Source organism: Vanessa tameamea, chromosome 2 (assembly GCF_037043105.1).
Source record: "Vanessa tameamea isolate UH-Manoa-2023 chromosome 2, ilVanTame1 primary haplotype, whole genome shotgun sequence".
NCBI classification, from domain to species: Eukaryota; Metazoa; Arthropoda; class Insecta; order Lepidoptera; family Nymphalidae; genus Vanessa; species Vanessa tameamea.
The window spans coordinates 6,721,265-6,740,863 of NC_087310.1; the positions used below are offsets into that span (position 1 = coordinate 6,721,265).

The 19,599-nt window shown below is 29.5% G+C and overlaps 4 protein-coding genes across 5 annotated transcripts in view; 3 read left to right on the forward strand and 1 right to left on the reverse strand.

Moving 5' to 3' along the window:
- The window catches only part of LOC113401397 (protein scarlet-like), a 23,144-nt gene extending 15,216 nt beyond the window's left edge, over nt 1-7,928 (reverse strand). The window contains exons 1-2 of the mRNA XM_026641305.2: nt 7,695-7,928; nt 1,994-2,222 (exon numbers count right to left, since the gene is read on the reverse strand). Of these exons, the coding sequence (XP_026497090.1) occupies nt 1,994-2,201 (208 nt within the window). The 5' untranslated portion in view covers nt 2,202-2,222; nt 7,695-7,928. The remainder of the gene's footprint in view (nt 1-1,993; nt 2,223-7,694) is intronic.
- Nucleotides 1-16,799, forward strand: part of LOC113401430 (ATPase inhibitor mai-2, mitochondrial-like) — a 25,374-nt gene extending 8,575 nt beyond the window's left edge. Inside the window, exons 2-4 of the mRNA XM_064216961.1 lie at nt 15,002-15,123; nt 16,139-16,265; nt 16,493-16,799. Coding sequence (XP_064073031.1) covers nt 15,068-15,123; nt 16,139-16,265; nt 16,493-16,624 — 315 coding nt within the window. The 5' untranslated portion in view covers nt 15,002-15,067 and the 3' untranslated portion in view covers nt 16,625-16,799. The remainder of the gene's footprint in view (nt 1-15,001; nt 15,124-16,138; nt 16,266-16,492) is intronic.
- On the forward strand, nt 13,221-14,479 carry LOC113401372 (uncharacterized). Its single transcript, XM_026641267.2, has 3 exons — nt 13,221-13,806; nt 13,954-14,211; nt 14,326-14,479. Exons 1-3 carry the CDS (start codon nt 13,298-13,300, stop codon nt 14,477-14,479), a joined length of 921 nt encoding a protein of 306 aa, XP_026497052.1. The 5' UTR covers nt 13,221-13,297.
- Nucleotides 16,800-17,360: 561 nt separating the features above from the next.
- Nucleotides 17,361-19,599, forward strand: part of LOC113401429 (syndecan) — a 234,301-nt gene continuing 232,062 nt past the window's right edge. Inside the window, exon 1 of one of the 2 annotated variants that reach the window (XM_026641367.2) lies at nt 17,361-17,672. In XM_026641367.2, coding sequence (XP_026497152.1) covers nt 17,607-17,672 — 66 coding nt within the window. In that variant the 5' untranslated portion in view covers nt 17,361-17,606. The remainder of the gene's footprint in view (nt 17,673-19,599) is intronic. The other variant, XM_026641366.2, reaches the window with a different exon arrangement.

Consider the following 19,599-nt stretch of genomic DNA (forward strand, 5'->3'; position numbering starts at 1 on the left):
ATAAAAAAATATTATTTGTAATGAATACAAAATCGACAAAATATAAATAGGCGCATGATTCACTTCGCTCCCCTTATACATTAATTTAATTAATTTATTTTGTGACTTAAATAATTTCGGATACATTTCTGCTTCAAAAAATAATGAACTCAACGGTCAGGTAATGCAGTACTAACACAATATTTAAAATAATACAGATGTTGATACAATTTAGAATACAACAATTTCCCAAAGGATGGCTGAAATGGTTTTTAATTTGGAGACAAAGGATGGGACTAGAAATTCACGACGGGCAATTAATTGTATTGTCTGATATTAAATCAATATCTTTATTATATTTATAGGTAAGTACGGTATATTTTAAAGACAATAATTATATTATTAACTACCCGATCTATAATTATAGTGAAGTGTCGCATATACGCCATATAATTACTTTGAAACCAGTTCGCAATTATGTTTCCACGCTAGAAGTATAGTGCTGACGAGGCAATAATAATTATCTTTAGTAGTTTCTGTTCACCTCGTTTAAAACCCACTTGTGCTTGCAACTTAATATTTTTGTATTTGTATTCGTTTTTAAAATAAACTTAAAATGCAGCTCAACAAAAAAGTTTTTATTACGAATATGATTCGACCAATAAAACGCTTATTAAATTACTAGCCGTGAACCTGATTCAATATGCTATCAGAAACAATATACAGAAATCGACTTCTTATCTTCAGTATTATTTTTTTGTAATCCGGGTTGCCTACAAACCAATTTTCCCATTTGGAATTTTAAAAAATACCAACTACACACGATATAGACAAACATTTATATCGATAATTGAGTGCAATGTATAATAGTATAGCTAAGAGGTATTATTATTATTATTTTCGATATTGTTACACGTGAACTCAACTTTTGTTCTTATAATATATGTTAACAGCCTTGGCATAACTTGAAGCGAATACGTAAAACGTAGGAATCTCATTGATAAACGATAAAATACATATTACTTATAATTAAACTCATCTCATTGATCTCTCTCGACTTTATAATCATTACATGTTACAAAACGACAGTCTACTTAATTCCGAGGTAACTTAACATTTGAATTCTGATATGGTAAATTATTAAGTTCCACTTATTTAAGTGGATTTTAATATCTTAGTCACACTTCTATTTATATTTAAGATACAACAGAAATACAGAATTCATGTGGGTATTAATTTATTATAATTACACCAAATGTAGACCAACAAAACAATAATACGTTTATATACGATTAAATAATCAGAATAGGTCGTATGTCCTAAGTCCTGTGACTGAAAAAATAAGATACGTAGCACGTAGGTTTTTATTTATATATTATTTTTGTAAATTGTAATTATTCCTTAGTAATTATATTGAATTCATTCTTAATATATCCATGTTATTTATTTTATCAATTCTTAAGAGATCGAGTTGTGGTATAGACTATAATATGCTTTTAAATTGTATTTAAACTGACGTAGATAACAATGAATTAATAGAACAATTTTGGACTAATATTGACAAATATATAACTGTTACTACCGAGCTTTAACTATTCTTAATTCTAATACGATCATAATTAGACCGATTAAATATACATTTAAGTATTAATTTACACATTATTAACTAATTTTTTATTACCATCGATCGTTTAATATGTCATTTTCTTCTTTTATTAGTGTGCGTTTCGTAAAAATATGATAAACATTTTTTAAAGTTATTTAAAATATATATATTAATATAATTGATAAATTTTACCTTGAAGACGTATATATGAATATAATATATTTTAAATGAAAAGAAATAGAATGTCCGATTTTTTTAATCTTAAATCACGAAACTGCATAGTCTAAAAAAATATTTAACATTTATTATCAAACACAAAAATTTAATCAGTTGTGAAACTATTTATCGTGTCAACCGCTTGCCAACCTTTAAAAATTATTAGAAAAAATAAAGAATAGTAAGTCTTACCTCCATGTAGTACTTTTACTTCTTCATATATCGCTGATCTCCATATACTTGTTTGGATTTTTTTCCTCCTGTACACTGATAGGTCTTTCCATGATAGCGTGAGATTCTCAGGCGTATCACCGAGGCCCGCCATCTCGTCATCCTCCCAGTTAACGACGGCGCCAGTGAGGACATTACGTGTAGGGATTTTAAGGCCGAGATCCTTCATTTTGATTTTACGTCATTTGCACTGCGGAACAAAGTTAACATAAATAATAGTATTGTATTTATTTTATGAAAAGGGAGTTGTATTTATTTTGTCGTAAAAGAACGGAAGTGCGTAACAGAATGCCGGGGAAGCGAGCATATTTTTATCTGACTTTCATAGATACCAAAACATTTTCCGACAGCATAAAGTTTTAAACTTGCTTATTATCAAGGTAAGATTACAGATGTTAGGGATGTTACACATCATATATGACTATTGTAAGAATCACACCTTTTTATATTGACTAACAAGTTGTTATATAGTAGGTACATATCGGCCTTATTTACAAACGTTGCTTAGCGAATGTTTTGTTAAACGAGATTATTTTTTTGTTATCATTGAATTGACATTCGAAAAAAGAAACGCAGTATGGATTTACAAATTAATATTTATAAGTAAAGTAGCAGTAGCTTGAACCCACACAACCGTTTGACACACAAAAAGTTTGACCGAATGATAAAAATAAAATACAACATTGTATATATGATGTAGGAAAGAATATTGTTTGGAAGTAAAAATTATAAATCGTACTATAATTAAACGTAACCCTAAACTGATATAATGCTAAAAATGAAGAACTATTATATTTATTTCATTGTTAGGGAATAATTATAGCCGAAACGCAATACAAATATACTTATATGGATCACCTATACCTAATTTATAAACATATTATATACCTATATAGTCATCGTTTTTGTTGACATGAAAATCAGATACTTAGAAAATCGTTTGTCTGGAATCAATGAATTTTACTCGTATAAAGTCGAAAAATATAAAGGATACGACATTGAGTAGCGTCATACATAGTTCGATTGATATTCAATGTAATCTTATGTGGTTACCATCTGCTCAATGGTTATCCGGCCTATAGACGTGTCAATTGAGATAATTTGCTAGATATATTTTTTCATATAGTCATGACCGGTAGTCAACTAACCACAAAGCATTCTTGATATTGTACATTGTTGCAATATGATTTTGCTTAATAAAATATAATTTCTACAACAAAATCCTGCAGATACTAATACTTAGTTTTCAGAAAAGAGAGATAGATAATATGAGCGGCCAATAACATGATGGGATTAGCTGACAGAACATTATAACACGTTAAACATATTAACCTTAGGCAAGTATATTTAATGGAGAATTGTCAGTTTAATGTTTTGATTTCATAATTAAACAGATACATTTTTCTTTCTTCACAAAATCCCTATAAAATGGGATAAATTTAAATCTGTAGTGTAACCTAAAATGTTTGTAAAATATTTAACATGGAATACCTGAATAAATAAATGTTTTTTATCTACACGTCAGACCTTACAAGAAATGTACTTGAAAGTAATTCAATTTCAAGTTTTCGTATTACTTGCTACAATAACCTCCTTTTATTATGAACTTAATTACCTTCAATTCCTTTTTAAAAAATATAAAATTCAGTGCCTCAGTTATTTTGTTTATTATTTTTTGATTAAATGTAACAAATGTACAAAAAAATTGTTTTCTTAATTTTTAAAATTGAATTACACTTAACAATTTTAATGGACATACTTTTACATTTACATATTAAACTTATAAAATATGGTTATTTCTAAAAGATAATTATTATTATTTTATTAAGATGCAAAGGTACCTTTTTACGTTATTGATTCATTGACATCAGAACGGAAAGATTAAAAAACTCGGAAAGTGGGACACGAACACACAAAGCAACAAACAAATCTGATTCTGAATCGGATTGTCTCTTGTGATGAAGGGCGCTTCCTGTATATAAATCTGTATGAATTCAAGATTGAAATAAAATAATTTACATTCTATGTACCTACTACGGAACCCAACGTAACTAAAACAGACGTATCTTAACAAATATCCCAATTTTTCATATTGCAACCTGTTTGTCTCGAAGTAAGAGAATGGAACCAGGAACCACTCCTGCATTTTCTTAAAACATTGTCACTCATTTAAGACTATGAATGACCTTAGTTGAATAAGTAATTCGAATATTGTCGAAATATCTGCCGTTGCTGAGCTTTTAAAAAAAATCTATATCGGATCCCTAAATGCTTTTAGGGATCCGATTATTAGTATATATTAGTAAGTGTATTTGAGTTCATCAAATTCCACCCAAGATTTCTATAGTAGATACCAGTACTTCTATTAATTAAAAACTACCTCGTACTGTCTGATGTCCGATTTTTCTCTGACATATACCTATCTATTTCATTATCCATGTCACAGAACCCTAAAAAAAACAACGTTTTGTAACAAACACTAAGCTGTCAACACGTCAATGACCTCGCGTAGAGTTACCAATGACTAGACTCGTCAATCGATAACTTTAGGTTTCTTTCTTAATTCGATTTATATATATATCAAACCTACATTTAAGGAAGTATGTATGTATATATTGCATAACTCTTGTGTCATTTTTCGTATTTTTATATTTCATATTAAACCAAAAATAGGCTACTAATCCGATTGGTATGAAACTTTTATATTGTGACAGTTTAAAGTTTCAAATATATACAGTTCCATTTTTTGTCATTTAGATTATTATGCTATAGGTGTCAAATATTATTTTTTTGGTCCGCGCGCTTTCAAAGCATACACTGCCAAAGCTACATATACCCCGGAAGATTAACTTCACGATAACATCATTTTTAAAATCTGTAGATATCAAAAAACCACTAAAGTGTCTTTTTGGATTTTTTACTTCTCTAACTGCACATTTTTATGTCTAGTAAAAAATATACAAACATAATGTAAATCTGCTATATAGAATTAAATATCTTAGGAATATTAAGCGTTTTCTCTAAATTGAGTTACCTTTTACAATTAGGACCAATAGCTTAAAATGATTCGCAAGGATAATTTAGGCCAACTTTCAACGTATTATTAATATTGTTATAATGCTATTTCATTTATATTTCAATATTTAATATGACATCAAGGAGTCAAGCAATAACTTTACAGAATAGCTACTAGCTTAACGATAATCGTTAACTTATAACACATTCCAGCCAAAACTAAAATACATAATACCATTAAAAATTTAAATTAAATAAATAAATAAAAAAAATTATAAATATAGGAGACATTTATATCTACCTTGCTTTCTTAAAAGTTCAAAAAATGGTCATTATTTATAATATAAAAATATTACAACATGATTTTGTTTCAGACTACAGAATTCTAAAACCCATAGTGGCGATAAAGAAATTATACCTCACAACACATGTTCTGTAATTACATCTAGGGGTGAAAATAGTCGAGCAAAATATGACAAGTAATATTTACAAGCCTTACAAACTTGCGGTAAGGCAGATTTTCACTCAGCGGTAAAGTTTCTACAAGTATCAATGTCCATTGACCACGGAATTTACTATTTAAATTCCAATAAGGAATTTTCATAAATATTGCTAACAAGACACAAGTCACTATTCCATGAAGGTTATTGATATCGTAGAGCGCATCAAAATTATGATGTTTAATTAATTATGGCTTTGACTACATCATGAATTTATTTAATTATCTAATGTTGCACAATACTAAAACAATTAATTAAAAAAATATAAGCTATTACATTTTACATTACAATACTAAAAACGAAGCATACAAGTATATCATGGTAATAATTTATCCCTCAATACGTGTTACGAAACTCATTTAAATCTTATACATAACAACTTGTTTTTTTTTAATATTTAAAATTAGATGGTAATCCATTCGATGTTAAATTATAGTCGCAATCACATTGACACTTAAAGAACACAAAAAAAAACTAATCCTAAGACTGTTCAGTACGCCACCAACCAACGTAGTCTATAATTGGTTGGCTGCCTTATTAAAGAATAATTGATTGGTTGTATCCACCCAGACCAAGTTTGTATATGGATCAGAGAAAAAGATTACTGGTTAAAAATGAATTATATGACTGTTGTATTCGCTCTACTTCTAGTTAAAATAATAATAATAAAAAAAAAACGATTTAGGCTGTCTGAGGTAAAAAACGTTAACGACAAAATCTTTTATATTTATTTTTTCTTTTAATTTATTTTTATATTTTAATCTTTAATATATTTTTTAAGTGAAGGTAGAAATTTTGTGATGGTAAATTACCATTTTACCGTAATGAATTCCAATTAAATACTCACTAACCGACAGAAATAAAACGAATCTTCTCGAAACAGCTATGCTACGTCGTCGTGACCATTTATTAAAAAGCCGAAAGTATCTAAACGTTTCCGGCCAGTGGGAAATGTCGCCTAACGTTGTACGCAATAACGTGCCGACTATATGATGTCTTATTGGATTGGACAATTGAATATTGGTCTACTAGCGACCCATGCGGACGTCGAGTAAATCATATTCAGTTTTTCATATTAGTTTAGACATTCAATGCTTCAATACCTAATGCTAAAAGTCACGTGTAGAAACAGAAGTCTTAGGGTGTGAAATCACGTTTTCATTCAAAGATTAAATAATTAAATAGGTATATTTATATTGTAATTTTCTAGTACATATTTTATTAATTAAAATTGGAATATAATAATGTTATACAAACTTCTCGTTAGATCATGATATTTTTTACATAGTTTCGTAATAAGTTATGGCCGTTCCGAAATCTTGCATCTTTTGTCGGCCCATTAGATATATTTTTAATAGATATTTAATTACCAAACATTAATTAGAAATTAATCGTAATGATTATAGACTTGACAAAAAAAATTGACGCCACATTAGTTGAGGCTAGCTTAGATTTAGAATATAATTAGGTGTAGATGGACAATAACATTCAGTTATTACAATTCTCAATTAGTTTAAATTTTTTTTTGACATTTTTACCATTATTGTCTTACTAAATTATTTTTTACAATTCCATTGCAAAAAATGTATATTTCAAAATCGCCAATACGAAAAAAATGTGTTGTTTTAAATTATTTCTAAAAGCTCCTTATAATTTACCGAAAAACCATAATTTGGAAGGCATAGTATAAGTAAAATGTGCATACTAGTTACAAAAAAATATTTATTATTATTACCTATTAAGAATATAAAATTAGTTATTTGTAATATTATTTATAAATGAATAGTTAAAATGACATTTAAATATGAAGGTTGCTCTAAGCTGTATGTTTCTTACTAAACTAAATTATACTGGTATATAGCGTGGGATAGAAATTTGACCAAGTACTTTAGCTCGCATCTATGCCATAGGCCCTTTAAAAAAGGTTTCCGATGTTAACGAATATCAATATTTTGAAAGTGAAACTAATTTTAAGCGCTTAACAAAATATTATAGTCTATAACGGAGAATATATATTTTTATTTTTTATTTATTCTAATTAGTTAATACGTCGAACTGTTTTACGTATGATATCAAAACGTATATTTTGTATTAGTATCAAAAATTCTGTCGTCTTTTATCGTAAAAATGAATGAAAACACACTCACCTATAGAGAACCGGTATATTTGTTTCACATGCACTAGCTAGCAGCCCGGAAAAATTATCATATAAAATTATTATAAATTATTATAATTAAATAATTATGAAAAAGTCACATGAAAATTATATCACAATATAAACGTTCAACACTTTTATTATTTATTTTATGTCAAGAGTTTCATAAGCGTTCAAGCTATTGTTGTATGGTTCAACGCAGCGGCACCCGTCACCAACGAGCCTCTACATACGACTGACTTGTAACTCCAAATTCAAATTAAATTTTCAATAAAATTTTTTGGTCCCATTAAAAGGTGATTATGCCTTTTTAAAGTATTTTTTTTTAATATTTATCATTTTCAGTATGATATTCGAATGACCGTGTGTATGCACGATAACAATTATGTATATAAAAAGTATGCTCAAAGTTTTTTACGCTACTCCTACGTTATTCGAAGTAGTTACGATGTTGCAATAATTGGACATTACCTTTAAAAGATTTACAACAAGGATTGTGTAATTAATTGGATATTTATACAAAAATAATTTAGAAAAATATGTATATTTTTTCATTACATTTCAACAACAAAAAGTTTGAATATCATATATATATAAATACAAATAAATTTGTATTTTTATGCTACAAGTAGTTAGTCTAGTATCCTGTACCCATTACCCATTTAATACAGTAGTTATAGAATCATATGTTTGATTTCACATAACACTATAGGGGTAATGTAAGTGCTGAGAGAATTGATGTTAATAAAATGTTTGTAAGATTAATCCTAATGGGCCGGGGCTTTCAGATGGTAATCAAATTGTGACGATAAGACCGGAACGTGGCTTGACGAAAGTTGTCTTAGTCAAAAAAACAATATCTGGATATAATCTGGATTATTCTAATAATTTTTGTTATAAAAAATAGAATAAATCAGCTTGGAAAAGGTCGTATTAATACGTAACGTTTAATCGCAACGAAATACTTCAACATCACGTAATCTATTATAATAATAATCTTTATACGAAAATATTAAAGATCGGTTCTTAGTCCTACAGGGTTTTTGCATCTGTAGGCTAAACTCTACATAGTGTAAAACAAAGTCGCTTCCCGCCGTCTGTTCTTTTAGGTCTTTTAAACTAAGCAACTCATTTTACATATTAAAATAAGTTACTTAGTTTTCGTGAAAAAACATAGTGATTTAAGAAGAAGGTTTATATGCATAATACATGCATTTTATAGTAAAGTGTGAATTTCAACTTTCCTAAACTTTATTAGCATTTTTAAGTTTATTCTTCAATTTGAAAGATGTAGATGTATACCCTTTGTAGACCCTTATTGTACCCTTGTGAAGCCGGGACGGTTAGCAATAAAAAACTTATCGAGTATTATATTCGACCTAAAATATGTTTATGTATTCTGAATGTAGAGAAATTAAGATAAACTATGTCAATTTAATAAAAAATACAAATATTAATACAATAACACTGCTGGGCTAAAGCCTCCTCTCCCTTTAAAGAGAAAGTTTAGAGCATATTCCACTAACGCTACTCCAACGCGGGTTGGTGGATACACATGTGGCAGAATTTCGTTGAAATAGGACACATGCAGGTCCTCACGAAAACATCTTCTATTTTTTAAACTGGTTTTTATACTCTTAAAATTAGTGATTATGATAAATAGAACAAATCGATAAGTATTTTGAAGACATATTAGACGTATTTTAAGAAAATGCAATGTGTTATTATACATATTATATAAGCTCAAAGTTTGTTAACATTGAACTTTCACGTCATTCCAGAAGAAAAACTCGATGACGATGTCACGCAAGCGATAAAGATAAACGACAGTGACTTTGTTTAGACTTGAAGTGTACTTAAGTGACCTTATGTGAACCAAGAATGCAGCAAGCTAGTAACCACAGTTGGCGGCACATTGATGTAATGTCTATTAACAGTTTGTGGGACAGTACACTATAGTGTCTACTATAGCTAAGTATTTTTTTATGACGCTTATAGACGTTTATTGGGCCAGGAAGTATTAAGCTTTGAGATAGAACAATTACTACGTCAGGAAATCCATTTGCTCATCTTCCTAACATCGGTATTATAGGTTAAAAATATGAAGTCATTTTGAAAGTTGACAGTTTTTTGTATTTGCTCTTATTCTTCCTATATCGCTATCTTAATAAATATATTGAGTTGTATTTGTTTGGTGCCATAAATAGTAATCGTCTATGTGTATATTATAAATGCGAACGTCTGTCTGTCTCTTACGCTTTCATGACTAAGCCACATAAACCTAATTTGACAGGCGACAACTAATAACTAATAGAGATAAAAGTAAAGAATTATATATGCTTAGAGTAATATCTAAATTCATAAAATTTATTTTATTATAAACACGACGAAAACGTAAAATTTTCACACGCAGATATGTCCTGTTTTACTACGGAAGTACATTAAAAACAACCTCAAAGGATACACAAATCAATTTTAATTTTTTAATCTTTGGTTTCAATCTAAACTACCCATCACAGATACATGGCAAAAACTAAATACATTATATTTGCTGCTAAAAATAAAAACAAAAAGTATTTTTACCTATCAATAATCAAAATCTTATTTAAGTTGATTATGATTAATAACATGACACATCAATAATTTTCGACAATAAAATGACTTGGAAACTACATATCATGCAAAAAATTAAAACTTAACAAACTTCAAAATGTCGACATTGAAGTTTATCACGTGTGGTTCGCTATACGATATATACCATTTAATTTTTATAAACACTTTATAAGAATATTGATTATTTAATTAAGATTCGAGGTTCAGAGGCAACAACAAAATTAGAACCATAACTATTAGCACAAAATAAATCAATAAGAGTCCTATTTAAATACGATTTTCTATCTCTAATCAAAAACTCTATAATAGAATTAATCTTATGAACGTTAATCAAATGTATATACTTATATTAGAATTGTCTATTAGTACGTAAAATATTAAATAAATATTCAAATATAACCTTTATGTAACGCGAAGAAATACAAAAATCAAATTTATATCTCCTATTGATCTTGAACTCTACCACCCAAGCACTAATTATGACAAAAAAGTATAATGTTTGAAGGTGTCTAATTGCACAACAAATTAAGCGTTGACATTAAAGAAGCTGAATCAAATCATTAATCAAAAAAATACTCACAAGGTATTTATTAAATTTATTTTTGTATTCCTTGTGAATTATCGGTGTGCCACCAATGTGTTAAGTAAAGCTTTAGTAAATATATGTATTTCTCATATGAGTGAACTGTAACATTATTTTGAAAAATGAAGGCAAATAAAATTTATTGAAAAAAGATCTTAGACTTGATATTTAAGTATCACAACGTACTAAGTATGCAGAAATGATTAACGACTTAACACTCATATTATAAACAGGAATACTCAGAAATTAACCATTACCTAATAAAACGAAAATAAAATAAAAACTATGAAGCTCATTCGATCGTATGATACTGTAGATGATAGCAGTCGTGGACGATCCACGGCTATGCAAGCTTTAAGTCCATTAAGAGGACTAAATTTACAATTATTTTAGTTAGATACAATTATAATAAATAAATGTATATATAATATATCCTGTCTGAAAGTCAACAAATATTAGCTCATTTTTATTTTGTGTTGAATAATATACTTTATTTATTATATAAATATCAGTTGTCTATCTTTTTTTAACCGCAAATGCCGCGGAGCTGAATCTTGCTGTCAGGGACGATAAATGAGGGTTCTATTGAAGTTTAGAATCCTATTCTTAGAAACAACGTAAGTATCGGTAACATCAAGGCAGAGTAATCCAACATAACAGACCACGGCGTAGCTAAGCGTAAAATTGCAAAAAAAAAAACGTTTCTTAACGCATCAGTGCAAAATAAATGGCGAATAGCTAATAGGGTTTATAACAGTCAATCGCTAACTTGTACATTAAAAATAATATCTTTAATTTGTCGCTAAAAGTTACTACTTTTTATTTTTTCTGCAAGTTTAATAAATGTCAAAATATTGCTTGTCAGGATGAAAATACGATCTAATTTAATAAAAAGATTTAAAATTGTTTCATAACTATAAGTACATATATCCCTATCTATACCCGATGACCACAAGTCCTCACTCTATGATAGCTACGCCACTGTATCGTATGCAGTATTCAGTATTTTATAAAATGAGGTTACCCTTAACTTTTCTCTTTCAATTTCAAACTCGGTTATCTTCCAATACTCAATTTAAAAAGTCACATTCTTCTCACTGATTATGATTACCTATAATTATTCTAATTTCGATAAATTGTATTTATGTTTGATATAAATATTTAATACTAGTGGGTCTCCCGCGAAACTTTGATTTTATTCAAAAGATTTTTTAGGAATTTTGGAACCTAAGACAGGTTTTGTTTAGATTTCCTTTCATTGTAAACTGCAAGTCATTCTCACATTTGACGTCAAAATGATGAAACCTTTTTATAGAAATTTTTAATGTCAAATAGAATACATTACTTCAGTTATAATTGAAGTTTGTCGATAGGAATTTACATTAATTTTGTTTACGTTTTTAATTTTTTTTTTTATGCGCCATTCATTTATTACGTAAGGCTATTTTCGCTTATTTTTAACGCCCTCTCCCCCTTTTATAAGAAAAAATAAGAATAGGCCGACCCCCTTGTTTAATATTTATTACGTAAGAATCTAAAGGAAAAAAATAAATACACATTTGGTTTATTTTAATGTTTATGTTTCAAAGAATCAATCTTTTGAGATTTTTATTCGTAATTTCAAAGGTACTAATAATCTTTATTTTTTGGACCGCCCGTTGTCATGGAAATGGAAATATCGTTTTATACGTATACGCATCCGAGCGAACATCGACAATCGAACTTTTTTCAAATAATTTTAACTTTGCGCTTTTTTTTTATCTTACGTAAGAACTATCGAGACTCCTTCCCAATCCCCCCTTATCCCCAACATAAGACATGGTCGACCCCCCTCCCCACCTAAATCGTGTTACGTAATAAATGAATGGCCCCTTATACAGCCGTAGTATCGCTCTCTATCCGGCCAGTACCTCTCTAAAATTAATTATTTGTTAAATTCTAACAATTTAGTAAATTGCAATCATGATTATTCTATAATTTTCTGCACATCTACTCGTATGTATATCTGGAGCTCTTCAAAATGAGATCATAACTGATTTATTACGTGCAACCATCGTCCCATAATCACTGGGACAAAAATCGGCTTACGCTATAAATAAATAAGATCAAGGCTAAACTAAATAAAATGTAAAAAAAGTTTATAAACTATAAATTCAAAAAGTATTATTTAGTATACCTAGTATTTACGTGCAAGGGCAATAACGAAAATGTTTAAAAAAAAAAGAAATTATTAATCCATTGCCCTATAGAAAATAATTTCATTCATTTATTTTGCTCAAATTTTCTCTACACAATGGGAACCTCATTCCAAAATAAGTTTTTAAACAGTCGACACGTAATTAACGGTACTGTCCGCTTGTCAAAGTTATTCAATTATTTTCGTTGCATTTTGTTTTTAAATGTGGAAACCGATAATATTGGATGTCGAATGCATCGTTTGTAATAAAACGTTGCAAAAAATTAAACACGACCCAAACGAAGCATCGCGCACTATGGGTAAAATAACGAACAGGCGATCGAGAACGCCAAATTGGTCGCTCGATGAGAAACAATATCTACTTGAGTTAATAAAGGAACACAAAAAAGTGGTCGTTACGAAGAGCAATAACGGTCCCAATCATTCTGAAGAGAAAGATGTGGTGTGGAATGAAATACTGAGACAACTCACTGAAAAATTTGGCACAAAATTTTCTGGATTTTCAATTAAGAAAGTCAAGACGCAATGGCAGAACATGAAACGTATAGCTCGTGAAGAAATAACTCTTAATGGTGCGGCGGTTCAGAAATATACTAGACAGTCTTTAGAAGTGTGCCATATATTAGATTTGATAAAAGACGACATTCTTAAAAATGAAAATGAACCAATTATTAATACTGACATTGAAATTAAGAGCGAAAATATCGATGAGTAAGTAAAACTTAATGTTACAAACATTTAAATGATAATTATGACTATCATAAGACAAATAATTGAGTACACGAAAAATAAATCATATCATCATCATATCATCTTATAACATAAATATGTTTAATATCTATACTGTTTTCACGACAGGGATATTGGCCAGCCAAGTTGTAGTGGGATCAACACGCTCTGTGAAAATCCACTAGAAAAACTGAATGATACGACAATTCTAGAATCTTCAGGGTCCTCCATTTCAGAACACGTAGAAGTCAATGATGCCGAAAATTACGAAGATACGCGCGATAATATAAATAAAAAAAAGTCGACATTCGATATGACTAAAATTTCGTTTTTAGAAGACATTCTAAACACATTACCATTCCACAAGGACCTTCAAGAATTTTTAAAGTATTCAGTTTTGTAATAACTTATAAAATTTTATTTCATATACCTATTAATTAAAATGTACAAAAATTCATTTATTTTTCGTATTTTTAAATAAATAAATTGTGTCGTTCCAAGGTATTCAAGCACAGAAAAGGAAATAAAGATGGAATCTCTAAGAGAAGAGAGGCAAGTTGTGAGAGCCATGAGAGAAACAGCGGAGTTAAATAAAATTATAGCTGAACAAAAACTTAAGCATATCCTTTGGATAAAGAAACAAGAAATGGCGTAAGTATTTTTCAATTTAAAAAGCTCAACTATTATTTATTTTATTTACTTTATACATACTAATTATTCGGGTTGTATTTTGATTTATTATTTTTGTTTTGTAAAAGTAATTAACTCTATACTTATTTAATTTATAATATTATATTCAGTCAGTATTATTAGATGTAGCATTAGTTAAAACATTAGATAAGTATCTTTGAAAATATCTGTTATTAATATCGAATATTGCAACTGCCACCTATTGTAAGTCTATACAACTAATAATCGCTACAACGCCATCTCTTAGTAGCATGTGCAAAACAGGTTGTATTAACCCACCTCACATATATACATTAATTAAATAATAAACAATAGCACCACAAATTATTCAAAAACCATAATAAAAAATATAATTACATTATTATATACTATAACAAAATTGCTAAATGTTTTTTAGATTGTTATTGATGACCATAGACAATTTTTTTTTAAATAATAATCAACTCTATGACTCTCCATGACATTTTGAAACAATTTAATATTTAAGGGATTTGGCAAATATCTTAAATTGAATTATATTTTTAGTTACTGTAGATTATTATTTTGAAAAGCCATGAGTTATATTGCAAGAACCAGAACGCCCTTACTGCGTGCGATTTGCAATATTAGGTGAGATATTTTGTACCGGTGTTAGATTACGCAATCTTAACCCAAAAAGTTGGTAAAAAATAAATTATTGTCTTAAATGTTACACAATCGTTTATTTGTTAAATATAGTAATTAAATAAATTTACCTAAAGTAATAACAACAAAAAAATTAAGTGATCATTTATATTTTTTCATTTGACATTATTATCTCTGCTTACAAGACTAGTTAACTATGTGGTCGCGGAAATGGTATATATTTTTAACACGCTTTTATTAGCTAGACCTGTATATCTATATATGTAACGAAATTTTCAATGTCATTTTCACCGTCTTCAATCAATATGACACAGTCATTCTATAATAAGAAAAGCTTTCTCATTATTTCATCATTCCTGCCGTGACTCTGTAATGTACATTTTGATTTTTTATTCTATTTATTTTAAAACGTATTGCCTATATATAGCTTATTATAATGGAATAATGGAGGAAAGAATAAAAATAAACAAACTAGATTTATATATTCAAAAGAATTTGCTAATAGCTCAGTGATTTTGGATTGTGCTTTGAACAGTTCTTGATTAATACATATATCTTTATTTATAATACAACACTATTCCACCATATTAGCTATATTCTTTAATTTTACTTCCAAACTTCATATAACAACCTTTCATAATTGTTCAAAACCCCCATTTCTCACAAATCCATAGTGTATATTATAATGATTATTCAAGCTCCCGACAAATGCGCATAGCGTAAATTAGATCTCAAATGTTGTTTATTTCGCTTTAGTCCTCTTGTGATTGGAATAGGCTATATCTTATATGCTTAAAGGAAATAAAATTATTATTATTATTATTTGTATAATATGAAACTTAAACCATATTATTTTGTTTTGTTAGGTGTATTACAAAGAAAATAATAATGTTTTTTGTGTCAGTTAGTTTTACTCTAATTTGTTAGAATAAAGACAATATTTGGGAAAAGTGAAACCTTTTGGAACTCTTCCTCTTTAATTCAAATTACACTATTTTAGAATGTATTCCGGGGAGCCAGGATCTGGAGCTGGAAAGGGTGGCGGCGGTGGTGGTGCCATTCGTGAAGCTGGTGGTGCTTTTGGCAAGATGGAAGCAGCCAGAGAAGATGAATTCTTCTACAAAAAGGCAAATTGACTTTGTTATTATAGTTATAGTTGAGTGGTAAAGGAAGAAAAATTGTTTTGAAGTTGATTTTGTCCTATTTTCAATGTTGTTATTCAATCAATATTGAAAAGGTAGATAGTAACCCAAATGTTAAATTTAGTTTTACATACTGGTGCAATAAAGAATAAATAATTTAAATCAAATGAATTGTGTAATCATAGTAATTAATAAAAAAATTATGTTTACAGCAAAAGGAACAACTGGCCAACATTAAAGGTCATTTAGACAAGGAAATTTCTTTCCATCAAGAGCAGATCAAACGTCATGAAGATGCTATCAGACGTCACAAGGAACAAATGGCTGAAATTAATAACAAATAGTTTTTTTACTCAATTTTTGATTGAAGCTCCAAATAGTCCTCTAGATTACCTACATTGTGTTACTTTAAAAAACGAATATTAAAATATAAGATGTGAACTATAACTTTAAGATGTCAATTTTTGCTTTTATTTTATTTAGGTCTTAGACATCAAATATATTTTACAGGCATTATAATTGGTTTTTTTTACCTGGTATTGAAAGATAACTGAACACCTCTAAATATAATTATTTTATCGTTGATAATTTCTATGAATTTACATTAGATGTATGACAGCGCCATCTAAGGCACTGATCCAGACTAGTGGTAGTTGAAGTAACCGCAACTTAGATGTCGCTGTTAAATGTGTAAGTACAAACTAAAATCAGTTAAGAATGATTTAAGAACAGAATACAGTGTTACATCACTTTACCTTTTATAGGTATGTATACCTAAATTGTATATAAATACAGAATAAAACATGTTATAATGAATCAAAATCAAATGACTGAACAATTATTATTTTAGACAATTTTGCAGCCAGCTTTATTTTTGTAGGTCCCGCAAAAAATGAGGACTACGTTAAGTACTTTGTTCTGCATTGCTTAATTAAATGATTATTCATCTAGATAATAAGGAAACAAAAATAGTTTAGTACTAAGAATAATTAAATATAATAAGCTGCAGTGCGTGTCGCGAAGCCGAACTGCAACAAAGCTTCATTAAACAACGGGCGACGACCAAAAGCAAAAATCCACATCTATGAAGTTAGCAACGATTCGCTTTCTAGCGGAGAACGACTTCATTCGGACGACATAGTGAAGCGAGCGCCAAGCGCCACTCAGTTTACTACAAACTCAAATCGACGACGCATGTCGCTTCTCTCGTTGTTGTGACCGTGTGTATGGTGCTAGTGTAATAACATAACAGCAAATTGTTTTGTGCTGTGATAATTTGTGTGGTGTAACCCTGTTCATAAAACCGGGCTTTTCAAAGTTATTGTGATGCAGTTGAGCATATTCCTATGGCTGTCTTGTGTAGCCCTCGCAGGATATGTTCGAGCGACAGAGGTAAGGGGGACCCTCTTTAAGCGCGGCATTCCGGCTTTTTGTTAGACAGTAGACGGGACAGACCGGTATTGTCATCGGTGTCTAGTTCCGAAAGTACAGAACTCATGTGAGTTCTTGCGTAACTTTCAATGTCAACACGATTTTACGAGTGTAATTTCTTTCGGTTCATCAATCTAAATCCTTCTGTATGACTGTGATGGTAGCGACTATAGTTACCTGCACTTGGGCGCATCGAAGCGGTGCGTCCATTATTTTATCGTTACCTTGAACGAGCAATAATCGTCAGGTAAACAATCGTTATCAGGGCCCCTTACCATCGATTCGTGTTTATTTTTAAGGCGTTACGATGTTTGTAATGTTGGCGTGAGTAAACAGGTTTGCTTGTATCATGAATGAGAATGACCATGGCGTAGTCGTGTCGACCAGATCGCCCACGTTGGGGTGAAAGCGTGTGAGTAATATATACCCGTCAGTCAAGAAACGCAGCTGTGTATACGACCATGCCGCGATGTTCCATCTCCTTCTATTTTTGTTTAGTTTAAGGGCGCGTGAACGTGGCCGACTTCTTTATTACTTTCCTAACTAACCATCCCGATATCTTACTATTAAAATTAAATTTTATTTTGAATTGTAATTATATTTTTTAATTTGAAACCAATATTACTACAGTGATTGTCGACTAACAGTGTATTTTCTTGATCGTATCAATAAATAATAGTTTTCGCTCCACGCCTTATTATCAAAACTTTAGCATTAAAAAAATTTTTAACCGCTTTAAACGGGACCGGTCTAATTGCAAAAGTAAAAATGACAAGTTACCTACATTAACCGAAAACACTGACTGAGTGACATTTTTATTCTAATTTAAAATAATAAAAATATATAGGTATATATATATTTTGCTGACGTTTGTAAAGGCATTTTGGAGACTTATTAATATTTTAGAATGTTTTCGTGTACGTTATAGATTTGCAAAAGCGTTAATTTTAACTCCATAAAATATAAGTATGATGAGTCATTCCAGCTAAAAAGTGTAAGGAATTTTTTGTTTCTATTTAATTTTGTAAATATAAAAGTAAACTACAATACTCAACCACACATTAACAAGTACGACAATATAAAAAAAAATCCAAAATTTGTCTCAAATTAAGACATATAATTAAAATTGATAATCACAGCAAAATATGATTATAATATTGACCGACGCTCTATTCGATCGAGTAGAATAAAAATGTTATCATAATATTAATTTGATTCGCAGGATTTGATGTAGTAACATGTTGGGCCATGTGTAAGACCGTCTGGTTAGAGGCCAACCACTTCTCAAAAGTCTTTAATCTATACTCATTTTGTAAATACGAAAGTAACTCTGACTGCCCGTCTGTCTGTTACGCTTTCACGGCCAAGCAAGCACGGCTTTTGTGTAAACCTTCATCGCCGCTCCCATGGAACTCAAACTATCAACATTCCAAATTTTATCTAAATCAGTTCAACGGTTTAAGAGGTAACAGACAGAGTTTCACATTTATAATAGTAGGGATTTATCGCAGCCATCTAGTTTAATTAGGCTTTTAATCAACAGCCATATATCAGAAAGAGCTTATGAAGAATTGTGCTGTAGGTACTTTTGTAATAAAACTATTTAAATTGGTTATGTTATAAATTAAACATTTCTAAAATAAATTACCCTATTCTGTAAAGGGAAGATGTGTTGACTATATGTCATTCAGAACGCTGATTGAAGGGATTATTAAAAAGGCTAGGCTGTTAAATGAATGGCTAATTAAGTTAGTTACTTGCGACAAATATGCCTGTGACATATATATCTTGATATTGCAATTTTTTTTTCTGTAGGGAGACGTTTTCATTCAAGTAAGTAGCCCCGTCTCGAACACTTCGTTTCATTGTCGTAGATCTCTGTAATTCG

Bases quoted from the DNA above. Each gene is read 5' to 3' on its own strand.
- LOC113401372 (XM_026641267.2), top strand. From the start codon at position 13,298: ATGTGGAAACCGATAATATTGGATGTCGAATGCATCGTTTGTAATAAA. The intron at 13,807-13,953 runs GTAAGTAAAACT...TTTTCACGACAG, and splicing joins AAGAGCGAAAATATCGATGA to GGATATTGGCCAGCCAAGTT. The intron at 14,212-14,325 runs GTATTCAGTTTT...TGTCGTTCCAAG, and splicing joins GACCTTCAAGAATTTTTAAA to GTATTCAAGCACAGAAAAGG.